Source organism: Bos grunniens, chromosome 15 (assembly GCF_055505025.1).
Source record: "Bos grunniens cultivar Pamir isolate PY7600 chromosome 15, Bosgru_T2T1.0, whole genome shotgun sequence".
Taxonomy (NCBI): domain Eukaryota; kingdom Metazoa; phylum Chordata; class Mammalia; order Artiodactyla; family Bovidae; genus Bos; species Bos grunniens.
The window spans coordinates 32,619,058-32,636,250 of NC_141179.1; the positions used below are offsets into that span (position 1 = coordinate 32,619,058).

Genomic DNA, 17,193 nt, shown 5'->3' on the forward strand with positions numbered 1-17,193 from the left:
AGGCAGGCCGGGGGTTGCGGATTCCCAGTATTCCCAGTACCTTGAGTGGTTGAGGAGCCCTGCCCCAGAGTCCAGCTCCCTTCCCTGGCTGCATCTCCCGTGGATCCATCTGTGTGCCCCCTACCTCTCAAGAATCGTACAACCCTTGGCCCCACCTCTCAAGAATCATACAACCCTTGGGATAATTCCTTTGAGAGGTTGTATGTATCTAGTATTGTTATTACTATTTTTACTACACATTGTCCCAAAGTTGTTTTTGTTTAGTCACTAAGTCGTGTCTCTTTGTGATCCCATGGACTGTAGCCTACCAGGCTCCTCGGTCCATAGGATTTCCCAGGGGTGGGTTGCCATTTCCTTCTCCAGGGGATCTTCCTGGACCAGGATTGAACCTGTGTCTCCTACATTGGCAGGCGGATTCTTTACCACTGAACCACCAGGAAAGTGTTAGTGTGTATTAGTCGCTCAATCGTGTTCGACTCCTTGTGACCCCGTGGACTGTAGCCCACCAGGCTCCTCTGTCCATGAAACTCTCCAGGCAAGAAGACTGGAGTGGGTTGCCATTTCCTTCTCAAGGGGATCTTCCTGACCCAGGGATCGAACCCAGGTCTCCCACATTGCAGGCAGACTCTTTACCATCTGAGCCACCAGGGAAGCTGTGTCCCAGAATTAACTCTTGCTGAAGTTGTGGCCTTGAAGCTGCCTGGTTGTCCCCGTAGAGTCTCTGTTTTCAGCCCCATCTTGTGCCCTCATCACCTCAACCGCAGGGCACAGCTGTCTGTGAGCAGGCTTGTCTCCCTTCCTGCTTGTCTCAGGTTGTGGTGAGCAACCTGCTAAGTCCGCCCATTGGAAGAGTCAGAAGACAGGAAAGATTGTGGGCTCGCGGGGTGGGGTGTTGGGGTTAGTGCAGGAAGAGGATCTGGGGCCTTTGGAGCAGAAGCAGCAGGGCAGGGCCCAGGGCCTAGGGGCGAGGCGGGAGGAGGACTGGGGGATGGTTGCAGTGCAGGAGCTCCAGGGGCCGTGGGTGAGGTGCAAGCAGTGACCTCAGAGCTGTCCCCTGAAGGGCAGGGCTGCTTCCTGGCGCTGAGCCGGGGATGGTTCGGAGTTGGTGCGGAGGGCTGCCTCCTTGGAGGACTTGTTGGTGGTTGGACCTGTGGCCCAGAGCAGGCTCAGTGAGGTTAGGCCTGGGGTGCCTGACTGCCCAGAGGAGGCTGTTAGCCCTCCTCAGACCTCTCAGGGAGGAAGTGATTCTAACTGTGCGGATGACTTCACTTACTTTTGCCTTTGTGCCTTGGAAGGCAGATTGCCCCCTCCAGACCTGCCCCTTCCTGAGAAACATCACCCAGGTCTAAATGCTTTGCTTACCCCACCCCCCAACCCTGAAAGGTGCTGGGTCCTGGCAAGTCACCTGTGCACAAATGTTTTCACCGTGGCTGCCACAGAGGGCAATTGAAACTGGTTGAAATGACTGTTAACAGCTGCTAGGAAAGGTCAAGATGTCACGAAAGGGAACACGAAAGTCTGGCTGGGGGGGCGCGTGGCCTGCGGAAGGGGAAAGATGGTGTTGCTTTAGGCAAATGGAGCGGCTGTGGGGTCATGTGAGAGTTTGGGTCTATTTTCAAACCGGCCCGCCGTCCCACTTCCTTCTTCCTGGTCCTGTGTGCTGACGCCTGGACCAGCGTGTGGCTCTGACCACCCGGCAGTTCCACCAGCTTCTTGAGGAACCCGAGACCAGTCAGCAGTGTCCAGACGTGTCTGGGCTCTTTTAAGGTCTCTGGACGTGCAGTCGGGTTTCTCAGCCTCCACTGATGTGGGAGCGGGTCCTGTCTTTATCCAGAGGGTGGTCCTGGGGGAGAGGGTGAACCATGCCCTCTCTTTCTCTTGGTTCCCACCTTCTGGGAGTATGTCTCTTCACTGCCTCCTCTGACTGTGCTCTTGGTTTCTCCACTCAGAACCAGAGAGAGTCACTTATGCTGACATGGAGATGAATTCTGTGCTGTCTTTTGTTTTCTTTCTGGAGGTCTTTGTATTTTAGGAGGAAACGTAGCTTTAAGCTAAAGGATGAAGCACCTCTGGAACATTAGGTGATTGAAGACAGACTAGGAGGTGAGAATGCTCCTGAAGTTGCCCAGTTCAGGAAGCACTTACCTAGTAGGTCAGCTCTGCTGGCCAATCCATGGGGTCACCTGAGCAGACCTGACAGCCAGGCAGTCCCAGGACTGAAAGCAGAGTGCGATGTTCTGTGGACACATGATAAGGTTACTTCGGGTAGGAGGCACACATGCCTAAGGGCAGAATGGAAGCTGCTGGTCACTAGAGCTGGGGATCGAGTGAGGTGGGACCAGAGATGTGAAGGCTTCGCGGGTGCTCGGGATTAGGCCTGGAACCTCAGAGATGGGCACAATTTCTGTAGCTGGAGCAGGGCTGGTGGGAGCTCTTGGGGAGAAGGGCATGGGCAGAGGCTTCAGGATGCCAAATGTGGTTTCCCTGCAGGTGGGGAGGGGAGAGTTTGCACTGAATGGCTTCGTGATGTCATTGGGGCCCCATCTGAAGAGGGAGCAGCTTGCCTTCTGCCTGCAGGTCTGGAGGGAACCGTGGAGTGGTCTGAGGTGGGGAGTTCCTGTGAATACTGTCTCTTAGGAACATGTGTCTGCCGACAGCTGCAGGATGGCCTGGGCGGGCAAGAGTAGAGAAGGGTCAGCAGGGGAGCCCATGGCTAGCCTAGGCGTGAAGTTGCCCAGTCATCCGACCAAACCGAGGATCACCCTCTAAGGGTCTCACTCCCTGATGGTCCTGGAAGCCAGGAGGATGAATAAAACCCTGTGCTGACCCCCAGTTTCCTTGGAGTGTCCAGTAGGGCCGCAGGCCACACTAGGAGCCCTGGGAAGAGAAAGGAAGGCACTCATGGTGAAAAACATTTTAGAGGAAAACATAAGAGGGGGGCGACTGATTGAGAGGGAGGCCCAGAGGAAGGCAGTGGGAAAGAGGCCCCACATGAGTGCTGGGACTGCGCAAGGTGTCACGTGGGCAGGACTTGGCATGTGTGGAGGGAGAAGTGGGTTTTGGGGGAAGGCGGCAAAGAATTTGGTTTTGGACAGAGTAGAGTATTTGGCACATCCAGATGGAGGTGCTGAGAAGGTACAAGAAGGACCTGAAATAGACTCTTCTGGGAGATGTCAGGGTGGAGGTGGGGATTTGAGGGTCTCGGAAAGCATGCTCTTGGAGGCAGTGGCGGAAGCTTTGTGGGAGGATGAACCATAAACCAAGGTCCTAGCCAAGCATGGAGGAGTCAAGGAGGTCACCCAAGGGCAAGAAGCTGAAGAAGACAGAGGAGCTGGTGAGAGAGAAGCAGAGACAGATGGGCAGGGGTGGGGTGTGCAGCGTTGATGAGACAGTATCCAGAAGGCAAGAGGGTTTCCAGGGGAGTGTGAGGAATGGATTAAGAGAGGAGGCACATCACTGCGCCTAGCAGTCCAGGCTGAGACCTATGGGTTCAATTTGGGAAGTCTGCCTTTTAAAAAAATTTATTTATTTTTAATTGAAGGCTAATTGCTTTACAGTATTATGTTGGTTTCTATCATGCATCAATGTGAATTAACCATGGGTGTATATATATATATATACACACACACACACACACACACACACATGTCTGGGCTTCCCCAGTGGCTCAGCGGTAAAGAAGCCGCCTGTAATGCAGGAGCCGCAGGTTTGGTCCCTGGGTTGGGAAGATCCCCTGGAGGAGGGCACAGCAACCCACTCCAGCGTTCTTACCTGGAGAATAATCCCATGGACAGAGGAGCCTGGCAGGCTACAGTTGTGGAGAGTCGGAAACGACTGAAGCGACTTAGCACACATGCACGAATACATATGTCCCCTTTCTCTTGAGCCTCTCCCACCTCCCTCCCCATCCCACCCCTCTAGGTTGTACAGAGCCTTGGTTTGAGCTCCCTGAGTCCTGCAGCAAATTCCCGTTGGCTGTCTGTTTCACATATGGTAGCGAACCCGTCTCCATGCCACTCCGTCCATTCGTCTCACCTTCTCCTTCCGTCCCCACCTGCGTCCAGAAATCTGTTCTCTATGTCTGTGCCTCCATTGCTGCCCTGACCGTATGTCCACCGGCACCATCTTTCTAGATTCCATATATAAGTGTTAGTGTACGATGTTTGTTTTTCTCTTTCTGATGTCCTTCACTCTGTATAACAGGCTCTAGTTGTTGGGACGAGAGCGGTGAGGATTGATGAACCAGCCGGACGCTGATGTGTGTGCTGCTGCCTCCTAGTCACATTGGGGGGCTGACGCTCTCAGCATCCGTGTCCCCCTTAGTAAGAGAGGAGATAACACTCTCACGGCCGGGAGGTGCTGCGGGCACTCTGAGGGTGAACGGAGGCAAGGTGTGCAAGCGTTCAGCCTACTTCCTGGTACAGACCCAGTGCCCTTAACAAACTGGAGCTGTCATCGTGAACATCGTGACCGGGCGTGTGACTTCCAGGCCTTCAGATGTGAAACTGCAAGCAGCCATCTGATGAGTGCTTCTGGAGAAAACACTTGAAACTGAGAGAACATTCCCTCCCCCAGTAACCAAGACGGTTTCAGAGCAGGAAGATGGGCCGTGTCATTTCTAGTGGAGGAGGGACACTTTTATACCCCAAATTATGATGGTCCTTTTAGGGTCATCATTGTTTTTTATCACTGTGCTTGTGGTGCGGATAGTTTCTGCTCTCACAGCATGTATTACCCTTTAGAGTGAGATTTAATTAGGCTTCTCCAGAGTCTGGAGTTTGACATTAGATGCTATGGGGGAAACAACACATAAAACAGATGCCCAGGGAGTTTTCAGTCTGGATGTGGGGAGCAAGCGGGAGGGAACAGGAGCAGGAACCTATGGCAGCCATGTGCAGACAAGTGCAGGGTGTTCCTGCAGGCTGGGGTTCTGAGTGCTGAATGGGTTCTGAGCTGAAGCGGGGTCTGGAGCAGGTGGGGTCCATTAGGGAACGAGTCCTTGGCCTGATTCCCGTGCATCGTTGATTTCTGGGACGTCCCTGGCCGGCTGGCCGGTGGTGGTGGCGCTGGGTCCCCTCGGCTCTAGGTTTGGTTCACAGTCAGCTTTGGAGCCACGCCTCCAAAGGGCCGGCCTCTAGCCGTGAGTGTGTGTGTGCACGCACGCGCAGGTCCAGCCACCTTCCGGGGCGACCAGCCTCATTCCCTGGCGTTCCCCTCGGGCCCTCAAGACTGTCGTCACGCCAGTGCTCTGTGTTTCCCCTCCTGTTTGATTCTCCAAGTCAAACTGCCCTGGCCACGGCGTGTTCCTTCCCGGTGGGAGTCTTGCCTGCACTATGAGGCCTAAATCTTCCGTGGAGTTGTGTCCTGTTCCCCAACCGCAGCTCATCTATGGCCTGTGCTGCCTCAGGACTCTGTCCTTGGTTTCTCAGTTACTCTCATTTCCCCTTGAACTGGAGTTGGCCATGGATGTGGCTCTCTCCCACGTCAGGCTGGAAGGTGCTTAAGAGGAAGCATCATCTGTTTTCTCTGGGGTACCTCTGGCATCTGGTCCGTGGGGAATATTCAGGGCACATTTCTTCAGTGGAATTGCTTTGGTCCTTTCCAGTAGGAAACTCTTTAGGCCGGCAGTCCCTCTCCAGCCAGACTTGTTCAGAGTCGCTCACCCACGCAGGAGCAAAATAAGCTGAGGCCCCTGCCCGCCCACTGGGCCCCAGGGTGAGTCTGCTGGCCCGAGTGCAGCTGAGTCCTCAGAGCTGCCCTGGCACCTGGCACCGGGGCATGACGGGGAAGCTCAGCTTCCTGGGTGGGCGTGATGTCGGGTATCCTCCCGGAAAGGCCTGTCGGAGTATGCACAGACAATGAGCAGACTGGTCCACGCGTAGTCAGTCTGGAGAGCAACCCTCTGTCCCCTTTCCTAGAGCCACGCTCTGACTATGACTGGTGACCACCCCCCCCCCTCAACCCCCACCCCCAAAGAGTGAGAAAGGCCAAGTCAGTGGAAAGAAAGGATGGAAAGACTTGATTAGCTTCATTACCTGGATAAACAGGAGCACCATCTGGCTTCACCATGGCCTGTCCACACCCTTCCTTTGCCAAGCCTTCTGTGGTATGCACCAGAGTCTCTTCATTGGCAGCAGATGGCAAGAAAGCCACATTCAAGGGCACCATCCCAGGCCTTCCATGCATGGGCACTGGGTTGAGGAGGGGGCATCAGGGGCCTGGCCAGGCCTGCTCTGAGCCCCTCTCCTTTCCTTGCAGTACATTTTTACAGATGCTTATGCCCAGTACCTCTGGACCACGTTTGACTTTTGCAACACCATCCAAGGCTTCTCCATCCCATTCCGGGCAGCCGACCTCCTCCTGCACAGCAAGGCCTCCAACCTTCTCCTGGGCTTTGACAGGTCTCACCCCAACAAGCAGGTAAGAGAGCTTCGGGAACGCGGTCAGGTGGTGCTTCCAGAGGTTTCTGTTCTGCCCGGGTGGTTCACCTGTCCTTTGGGTGACCTGTGCAGCTACCATTTCACTTCCCACGGCTACAGAAAAATATATCCCCCTGGCGCTCTTGGTCTGCATCCTGGCCAGGGAGTGACACCCCTCCGTGGCCCCGTTAGTTATACATCAGGCCCTTCTCACTGCTCGGGTGTGTCTCTTAGGCCTGGGGGTAGATTGGGGCTCTGGAATTGGATCAGAGAGCTAGGTAGAGAAGGCTGATGGCAGTTCTGCTGGGACCTCTTGTTGAATTTCTGTTCTACCTTTCCCATCCTCGGCCTTCAGCATACTGCCCATGCCTGTCATTTAGTTGATGTTGTTTAGTCGCTAAATTTGTCTGACTCTTTTCCAACCCCATGGACTATAGCCCGCCAGGGTTCTTTGTCCAGACAATAATACTGGAGTGGGTTGCCATTTCCTCCTCCAGCAGTTCTTCCTGGATCAGGGATCGAACCCACGTCTCCTGCATTGCAGGCAGAGTCTTTACCACTGAGCTGCCAGGGAAACACTTATTTGATGTTACCATTAACTTAAATATTCTCCCTGTGTGTGTGTGAGCACACACATATGCATGTAATATAATTGTGTGCATTTTCCTCCTGTAAGCAAGTTTGAAGGAAAGGTGAGAGATGAGAAGAGAGCCCAGGTAAGTTTCTGTCTCAGGGTTGAAACTTGCCATGTCAAGAGTATTGATCTGGCATAATTCTGTGAAACCTGTCAGTCCTGTGGGATTGGGTTCACAATGAGTTTCAAATGGCTGTGCTCAGAGGAACCTTGGAACGATTCTTTTTCTTTGCAGGTTTTAACCAAAACATGACCTGTTTATCTTTACTTGCCGTGGGAAGTAACCTAAGCTCAGGCTGGGTTGGTTTACCAGTATAGGTGGATGATTGTTCTTTTCGATCTCCTGTTTCTCACTCCCTGGTCCCCAGGAACCCTCAGTTTTTGTCTTTGGAAGTCGAGGGGCTTTTGCAGAGATCGGCAAGTCAGTTTCTCCTGGCCACACCCTGTGTATTCAGGTGATTCCCTTTGGTGCTCTGATTCTGCACTAGCCAAAGTCCTTTCCATTCAGCTCTCATCGCTGTGGCCCATATGGGTTTTTAAGGACACTGTTTCTCAGATGAGAAGTACTGGGTTTAATCCTTTTGCTTTAACCACCACTTGAGGATCTTAAGTAACATACAGGATTGGCCAAAAAGTTCACTCAGGTTTTTCTGTAAGCTGGCACCAAAAACCCAAACGAACTTTTTGGCCAAGGCAGTATAATTTCTGATAATCTGTAAAAGGAAGAAAAGTCATGTTTGTTTTTCCTTCCTTCTGATATGAATGCATTGAGACCTTAGTGACTATGGAAAAGAGCACAGAGGTGATCTATCCTGTCCTTCCCACCCTTGCTGGCACGTGGGTAACCGAGCTGGCTGAGGTGATCTTACCTGTCTTCACAGGTGGCATATTGTGAAGGGTGGGGTTTCCATGGTGTGTGCTGGCCAGGCCATTCAGGGCTCATATGTTGTGCCTCTTGCATCCTGACCACTTGTCGCTTTGGTCTTTGCAGCTATGGAAATCAGATGACTTTGGCCAGACTTGGATCATGATTCAGGAACATGTGAAGTCTGTTTCTTGGTAAGTCATACCATCTAAGAAATTGGAATTATATAGTTTCTTTGCTTCAGCTTCTCGCTCCTCCATGCAGGGCAAATCTGCCCTTCTCCAAAAACGGTGAAGCGTCTGGTTCAAGAAATATACATTCCGGGCCCAAGAATTAGAACTGCAAGTGTAATAGGCTCACCATGGGGGTGAGGAAGGAAGGTAACTTGTGGGAGGAGTGACAGAGCCTTTGCATTTTCCAGTCCATCAGGGAATCCAGGGGACTCTTGAAGCTCTTGCATGTATAAGAATTTCTAAAATACCTTCATTTTTAGAGCATCATATCAGAAGCCAGGGTTTTTCTCTAAAACTCATTTGTTCATTCATAACATTTTTTGAATGTCTGCTGAATACAAAGCATTCCAGATGCTTTAGGGAGTAAGAAGCTGAATAATTGATAGATATTAAGGAGACTGCAGTTTAGGAGACAAGGAAAGACATTTTGTGCATATAACACACATCCTGAAAGAAGCACGAAGTCCCACAGACATAGCACAAGAAGCCACAGGTGGGTCATGGTCCTTCCAGGTGGACCACAGACAGCTCCACAGAGGAGGTTACTGTTGATCCAGGATGTGCACACCAGGTGGGGCGTGGCTGTGCCAAGGTATGCGGAACAGGATCAGGATGGCTCGTAGCAGAGATGAGGCACTGTGGTGCCTGGGCGGAGAACTCTGAATCTTATCCTTGGACAGTGTATTGGGAGAAATTCAGAAAAGGATGTTAGTATCAGAATCTGCAGGGCTTGATAAAGGAATTTGGACTGAATTCTGAAAGCAGTGGGGAGCCTTTGTCAGTTTTTGAGAAAGAAAGTGAAATTAACATGACTACCCTTTAAGAAGCACAGTTTTTTCTGGTTTTAGTCACTTCTGATATTTTACTGTTACCGAGATGGTATATATAATCCTTTTATTTTTTAAAGGTTTTTTTGTGTGTTTGTTTTGTTGTTTTTTGATTTTTTCTGGCTGTGCTATGCAGCCTTCGGGATCATAGCTCCCTGACTAGGAATTGAACCTGCCCCCTTGGCAGTGAAAGCACGGAGTCTTAACCAGTAGACCACCCTATATAGGGAGCTCCCTATAGTCTTGAATTTGTGCATATGCAGACAAATGTGTAAAATAGATTCCCAGGAGTGGACTTGGAGGGTCTGTGGGGAAAGTCAAGCCATTCACACCTGGTAAACTTGTTATGTCTTGATCTTGCTGCCCCTAATCAGCTCCACTCGTATGGTCTTCTCCGTTTCCCCTTTTCACTTTCTAGGTGCTCAGGTCAAAAACTGTGAGTCGTCCCGGATTCTCTGTTGTTTCCTGCTTCACGTTCAGTCCATCAGGAAAGCCTGTTGGCTCTGCCTTCAGTACATATGCAAGATCCGCTCCCCAGCTACTGCTTTACTCCAAACCACTGCTGTCACTCACTAGTCATCCAGCAGGTCTTTCTGCTGCTTCTTTTGTTCTTCTAACATTCTCAGAGCACGGCCATGTTGATCCTGTTAGGAAATAGGTCAGATCAGGGGACTTCCCTGGTGGACCAGTGGTTAAGAATTCACGTTGCAACATAGGAGAAGTGGGTTCCATCCCTGGTTGGGAAACTAAGATCCCACATGCCATGGGACAACTAAGCCCGCACATTCTGGAGCCTGCATGCTGCAACTAGAGAGTCCATGTGCTGCAAAGAAAGATCCTACATGATGCATCCTGGATCCTGCATGCTGCAGCTGAGACCTGACACCGTCAAATAAATACATACATAAATATTAAAAAAGAACCAGGTCAGATCATGTTCTTCTGCTTCGAACCCTTCTACATGTTATCGTTTCTCTCAGATGAAATGCCAGCTCCAGTCCCACCACGGAGTTTCTGCACTTGCTGTTTCCTCTGCCTGGAAAGCTTTTGCTGAAGATACACTTGCTCCTCTACCTCATTCAGGTCTTCTTAAATGACTAACATTCTAGATGGGGGTCTTTCCTAAGGATCCTATTAAAATTGCAACTGTTCCCCTCTCATTCCCAATCTGCCGTAGCCTGATCTGTTCTTTTCTTGCACAGCACTCATCACATCTTAATACACTCTTATTATGCTTGTTTATTTGTCTTTCTTCAATAGAATAAAAGTCCCAACAGGGCATGGACTTTTGTCAGGTTTGCACTGGTATATCCCCAGTGAATGGATCATTGAGATTGTAACTTTGCCAAATTTCCTATAGAAAGTGTCAAAAGTTTCACTTATTCTCAACAACATAGAATTGTGCCTTTGTCCAGTCAGTCTTTTAGTGTCAGTTTAATTTTAATATGCATTTTTCTTTCTTTTTAAAATTTTTTTGTCTTTTGGCCACACCATGTGGCATGTGGAATCTTAGATCCACTATCAGGAATTGAACCCACATACCCTACATTGGAAGCATAGAATCCTAACCACTGGACTGCCAGGCAAGTCCCTGCATTTTTCTTTTTATGTGTGAGTTTGAACATCTTTTAAGTCAGTTCAGTTTAGTTGCTCAGTCGTGTCCAACTCTTTGCGACCCCATGAATCGCAGCACGCCATGCCTCCCTGTCCATCACCATCTCCCGGAGTTCACTCAAACTCATGCCCATCGAGTCAGTGATGCCATCCAGCCAACTCATCATCTGTCGTCCCCTTCTCCTCCTGCCCCCAATCCCTCCCAGCATCAGGGTCTTTTCCGATGAGTCAACTCATCACATGAGGTGGCCAAAGTACTGGAGTTTCAGCTTTAGCATCATTCCTTCCAAAGAAATCCCAGGACTGATCTCCTTCAGAATGGACTGGTTGGATCTCCTTGTAGTCCAAGGGACTCTCAAGAGTCTTCTCCAACACCACAGTTCAAAAGCATCAGTTCTTCGGCACTCAGCTTTCTTCACAGTCCAACTCTCACATCCATACATGACTACTGGAAAAACCATAGCCTTGACTAGACAGACCTTTGTTGGCAAAGTAATGTCTCTGTTTTTGAATATGCTGTCTAGGATGGTCATAACTTTACTTCCAAGGGTTGCTTTTACTTCTTTTTTGGGGACATGTCTGTTCATGCCCTTAGCCCTTTTTCTATTGGATTGTTCATCTCTTTATTATTGATTTCTAAGAGCTCTTTATATATTTGAGATTGGTCCTTTGTGATATGAGATAGGTTTTATGAATGTGTTCATTTGTATTTCCCAGTTTGTCCTTTGTCTTTTGACTTTTACATGTAGTTTTATCTTCTTTAAATGTTGTCTCCCATGAGATATGGATCCTATCTGCATCTTTTTGTTGTCACTTTGAAGAGGAATGTCAGTGAGTTCTTATTTCTTCCTTAGTAATTAAGGACAATAAAGAAGGATAGAGCAGAGAGGGTCCTTAGAGCTGAGTATCTTCAGTTGACTTCCTTGTTATAGAAGGCAGCTGTTTCTGACTTTTTCATTATTTTCCTTGGGCAGAGGTTGTAGAATAAGTGAAATTATAATCACAATCTCATCCAAGTACAGCCTTTATCCAAGGAATACCATTAAAACTATTTTTTGCTTTCTTTGAACTTTAAAGGGACAAATTGTTCTATTTTCAGTTTAGAGAATCATGTATTAAGAGTGCAAAACAGCAGGATTATTAAACAGAAAAACTTCACATCTGGGAATTTGTGTTGAACCTTCTGCCTCTGTGCAGACATGCAGATAGTTATCTTAGGGGAAAGGGCTGGCCTGGCTTATTGTAGATAATTACATGTCTGGAGTCAGGAAATTTCAGGCTGTTTGGGGGGATTTTCGCCTAGGACTCGCCATAATAGGTGAGCGCATAAGCTAACCTCTCAGAGAATAACGGCACCCTTTGTTTCACAAGGCTTGGCAGCCTGGGAGCAGCAGCAGCGAGGGAAAACCAGTGATTCATGTTAACCAGAGCTGGAGATTGGCAAGACAGGACAGAGGATGAGCCACGGGGATGGGTTCCCGAGATGGCCCCGTGCAGCATCCCAGAAGGGCTGTGAGGCGAGGGAGGCCAGGCGAAGACCAATGACTGTGCTCAGACACAGAGCAAGGCTTGGAATTTCCAAATGAGGGGAAAGAGAACAGTAAGTCCGGGTCAGTGAGCCTGGAAAGTGGGAGGCCAGTGATTTCCAAGGACAAGAATTTGTAGGGGGAGCAGCTCTCCGAAATGGGAGGTTCAGATGTGGAATACGAAAGAGAATTGGTATGAAAGTCACAGCTCTTTCTATCTCTGGCTGTTGGCTGCTGCTCTTGGTTATGAAAGAACAGTAGGCATGAGCTCTGCCTCAAGATATCTGAATAAAGGTCCCTTCCTCTCTGCCTTTTTAAAAATATCCTGTGTGTTGTAATTTGCATATCCTCTAGAGTAGAGGAAGTACTTTAATCAGTACTTCTAATTGTGGAAAAGAGAACATGTCCTCCCCCACCCCAATCCCACTGTGCACACAGAGCATCTTATGATGAGCATTAGTTTCTCACGTCGATACAGGCTGGTTTCTCTAGTGTCCAACCAAGACCCCAGATTGTAGGGCCAAAGGGAAGTCTTACCCACCCTGCCCCCCGATGGGAAAAAATGCTGTTTGTTTTTGTTTTCGTCTCTCTTTTCCTCACTCCTTTCTTTTCTTTTCATTCGCTTCTTGCCTTGGAACTTGCTTTTTTTTTTCCCCTCGGTATGCAGAATCTTTTAGTTGCTGCATGCAAACTCTTGGTTGTGGCATGTGGGATCTAGTTCCCTGATCAGGGCTCGAACCTGGGTCCCCACCCCCCACCCCCGCATTGAGAGCACGGAGTGTTCGTCACTGGACCACCAGGGAAGTCCCTGAAACTTGCTTTTGACAATGCATCTTTGAAGGAATTTCTTGTCATTGTCTTCATTATCCCGAGAACCTTCGTGCCTACAGGACCGTACAGAGGCATTTGCAATGATTAACGTTAATGAGTCCTCCTGCTTCTCCTTGGGTCTTCACTGCATCCTCATGTGCAGCTCTCTTCCAGTTTTCTTCAACTGTTTTTCCCACTTGCTGAAAGGTCCTCCTGGCTTCCATGTTTCTTGTGCATGTCAGGAAACTCGGGCAGGTTAGCTGTCCTCCCAGGCTGCTCTTGGGGGCCTTCTTTGGGGGCACACCAGTGCAGAGATTCTTCTCCGACGTAGTTTGATATGATCACTCTACAGTTTTCATTTTGGAAGAGCTTCTGTATAGTGTCCATGGATCCTTGCAGCAAAGATCAATGCAGCTAGGAACTCTGTAGGATCAAAAGAAATGTAAGACTTGGCCTTTAAAGGAGTATGTTCTCTGTCTAGGAAGCTCAGACAGAAACATTATGGTGGGCAATGTAATACAGTGGGAGAGAAATGAGACTGTGTGTAAAGTGAGGAGTCTGATCCCAAAATCCACTTAATCTAGGTGTCTGCCTTTGTTTGAAACTCATAGAAAAGACTGGGAATTGAGTGCTACAGAGATGCATTGCTAGTTTTGGGAGAAGGAAGAGGGCATGAGGGAGGGCTTCCTGGAGGAAGGGGACTTGCACTTGGCCTCAGAAGACAAGTAGGATTTAGGTGTGCAGATCAGTGTCTGTGCAGAGGACATCCGGGCAGAGGGGGATGGTGTGGCGGGAGCACAGAGGGAGGGGTGAGCCCTGCATTACTGAAGATCAGCGTGTGCGAGAAAGAGTTTGTGAAGGAGCCTCGTGGGAGGTGAACCTGCGCTGATCGGATGAACGCTGGTTGCACAGATCTGTGACAATGGCACGGGACAGACAGGGAGGGCAGCGTCTGTTAGAAGGTAGGGGGGCGGGTCACAGGTTCCTCCTGTGGTTTCCTCCAGAGCTGTTCCACTGAGGACATAGCATCCTGGGGACAAACGCTCCTTCATTCCTCTGCAGTTCACAGCTTGAGGCCAGAAGCTTGGTGACAGCCTCGTGCAAGCAGTTCATTGCTCACTGATTCTGAAACACTTGCCTTTCACTTTTCCTTCCGTTCCCTTCACTCCAGCACAGCCCAGGCTTGCCTGGAGCAAAACCCAGGCTGCCTTGTGAACAACCGTCCCAGCAGAAGATACTGTGCACAAGTGGCAGTTTCTTCCCCTCTTTCCTGAGCCAAGGAGCCACCAAAGGGCAGGGTTTGCAGCACAGAGAGCCACAGACACTCGCAGCTGCCACCACGGTGGCCCTGAGTCCTCGCTGATGGTCTGCATGGCTGGACCTCCATGCCTCAACGTGGAGATGACGACAGCCACTTTGTTTTTTCTTCCAGGGGAATCGATCCCTACGACAAGCCAAACACCATCTACGTGGAACGGCACGAACCCTCTGGCTATTCCACAGTTTTCCGAAGCACAGATTTCTTCCAGTCTCGGGAAAACCTGGAGGTGATCCTGGAGGAAGTGAGGGACTTCCAGCTGCGGGACAAGTACATGTTTGCCACCAAGGTGGTGGTGAGTTGAAAGCATTAAGGATTAAACTGCTTTTGTGTTTCCTTTCTGAGGCTGGGCGTTCTGGGATCGGGCTGCGGGGGGGGTTCGTACAAGCAGGGATGTGGGGGTGGGGGTTAATTGTAGGTGCTGGACATAGATGGACGTTCCCAAGGGGCCTGGAAGGTTCTGAAAGGTCAAGGGGTGGAAACACTTATATAGCCACTCAGAGGGTCTCTGGGCGCTAGGAATTTGGTCTTTTCCTGGTCCGAGCATCCTTGACAAACACACATTTCTTGAAATCCCAATGGAAGAACACAGAAAGGAGGGATGGGGCTAAGTGGCTTTTTTCTTTAATCCTACTACTGAATTCTCTTCAACTCAGGCCCATTTCTTCGGGAGGTTTGGACACATGTTCATCTACATGGCTAATAGAATGTGTAGTCATTGGCTAGTGGGAGTTAATGCTCTAAGAAAAGTAGTAATTAAGCTTCCAGCTGTCAGTAAGTAGCTTAACTCTCAGCCTTTGGGAAAATCTTCTCCTTGATTTTATGTGTTGGAGCCACATGCTGAAATGGAGGGCTTGCTCATTCAAAACCACAGTTGATTATTTAACGGGACTTGCCTTGCAGCTGTATCAAGTTGCAACCATACTTCCCCTTGAGTAAAGGAAAAAGCCAGGCCTGGCCAAGAGTCAGTTGGGCTGCTCTAGCTGGAGGGAGGTGAGCTCGCTTTCATAATGCGTTTTGCGGCTGGTGCCTCCTTGACCCCAGGCTCTGACAGTCTCCTCTGTGCCTGAGAGGTTACTCTTTTCGCTGTTAAACCTTAAGGGCTAAAACCAGATGTCATGTTTTCCTTCAGGTTCTCACTTATTTATATGATTGGTAGCTGGCCAAGCAGAAGCAGGTCAGTCCCCTTGGTAGGTTCTAGGGTAGAGAGAGGATCTCCCCTAAAGGGAAAGCAGGGAGTGAGGTTGAAATCAGGAGAGAAGAGGTGAGAGGCTGAAGGCCAGAGGGGTTCCCCATTACACACCTTGAACAAGGTTTTTTAAAACCACTAAACTACTGCAGATTTTCTTCTGACAGGCTGTTTGCCTTGAGACACTCCCTGGATCATTTGCTTTCTGCCTTGCCTGTCTCTTTCTCTTACACACACATACATGTGCACATGTACACAGAGCGGCCCAGGAACACAAGCATCCTTGAGTTGCTTGGGGCTGGGGTGTGCTGGGAATGCGGAGGTGAGAGGTCAGGCCTGAGGACTAATACCTCCAGGTGTGTGGGGCCTCATAGGTCTTTTTTTGTTTTAGTTTCTTGGGCTTGTGCCTTTTGTGATTTTAATTTCTTAATTTTAAGGCCCAAGGAGTGATTCCCAGATTTCTTTTACAGACTGAGTCGAGTGGGGCTGAGGTAGAGCATTATCTTGCATTCCTTTATCCCTATTATTTCTAGATCTCACACCCAAGAATAAGATATATCCCATTTGGCGCTTTCTGTACTCTTCTTTCTGACCTCAAAGCTCCATCTGTTTTGCAGACATACCTGCTTTGCCGAGTGCCGATGGTGGTTTCTGTACTGTTTCTGGCCAGTGGTAGGATCAGGGGCCATGTCTGTCTGAGCCACACTGATACAGTACCCAGTATTTTGCACAATGCTTGATATATAACATGTACAATAGAGTTGAATGAATCTTGGCCTAATTTAGAAAGATTAGGCTACTGGGCTTTTTTACTGGGAGCATGGGATAGGGTTGGGGGACATTAAATTATTGGTTCTTTTGTTATAACTCTCCCCTCTTGTGTGTGGCTTATTGATTTACATGGTATTGGTGGCAAAACTGTAGTTGTGTTGACTTCTTCCTTCAGCAGATGGACGGACCACCAGATTCCAAGGTCAGTGGTGTTAGCTGGAGGCTCCAGGTGAGACAAACTAGGCTACCACCTGGAAGTGATGTCTTAGAATCACCTGCGTCAGCATCAGCAAGGGCCCTGGTTAAAAATGCAGATGGCTTGGCCCCCATGCATATTCTCCCCCCTACCCCCCTGAGAATCCCTGGGATGCCCAAGAATCTCTAAAATTTGAGACATTCTTCCCTGAAGACTTGTATATGCAGGAGCTTTGGACGGTAATTATATCATCAAAGGGACATTCCTCAGTGGGTAGGTTGAGAGGAGAGATGCCACTGGCAGTGGATGAGAAAATAGGTATTTTTCTGCTTAATATATTAGAGTCTTAAGCCATAAGGATATATGACATTGGCCCTGGTTGGATAACTCTATCAGTAGGCATGTTGAGGTCTGCACCTCCACCTTACTTCTTATCTGGGGTGTTCCCAGCACTGTAGGTGCTGGATTTGGGGAATTCCGAATGACTTTAATGTTTGTTCCAGCTCTTTGTGACCCCATGGACTGCAGCACGCCAGGCTCCCCTGTCCTTCAGTGTTTCCCGGAGTTTTCTCAAACTCGTGTCCACTGAGTCGGTGATGCCATCCAACAATCTTGTCCTCTGTCGTCCCCTTTCCTCTGTCATCCCCTTCTCCTGCCTTCAGTCTTCCCAGCGTCAGGGTCTTTTCCAGTGAGTTCCCAATGATTCGACTTTAATGTTAACCGGATTCAAATCAATTTAGGAAAGTCAAGAAAATAATTGCAAAATGACAGAAAACTGCTTTGGGGTGATT

General features: G+C 49.4%; 1 protein-coding gene across 10 annotated transcripts in view; it reads left to right on the plus strand.

Annotated features, from left to right (window-relative positions):
* The window catches only part of SORL1 (sortilin related receptor 1), a 170,560-nt gene that overhangs the window by 28,368 nt on the left and 124,999 nt on the right, over positions 1-17,193 (plus strand). For 7 of the 10 annotated variants that reach the window (XM_086338350.1, XM_086338356.1, XM_086338358.1 and 4 more), the window contains 4 exons: positions 6,259-6,420; positions 7,422-7,508; positions 8,045-8,112; positions 14,361-14,541. In XM_086338350.1, coding sequence (XP_086194476.1) covers positions 6,259-6,420; positions 7,422-7,508; positions 8,045-8,112; positions 14,361-14,541 — 498 coding nt within the window. Of the gene's footprint in view, positions 1-6,258; positions 6,421-7,421; positions 7,509-8,044; positions 8,113-14,360; positions 14,542-15,138; positions 15,240-17,193 lie in introns of those variants that run through there. The other 3 variants (XM_086338353.1, XM_086338360.1, XM_086338361.1) reach the window with 2 other exon arrangements.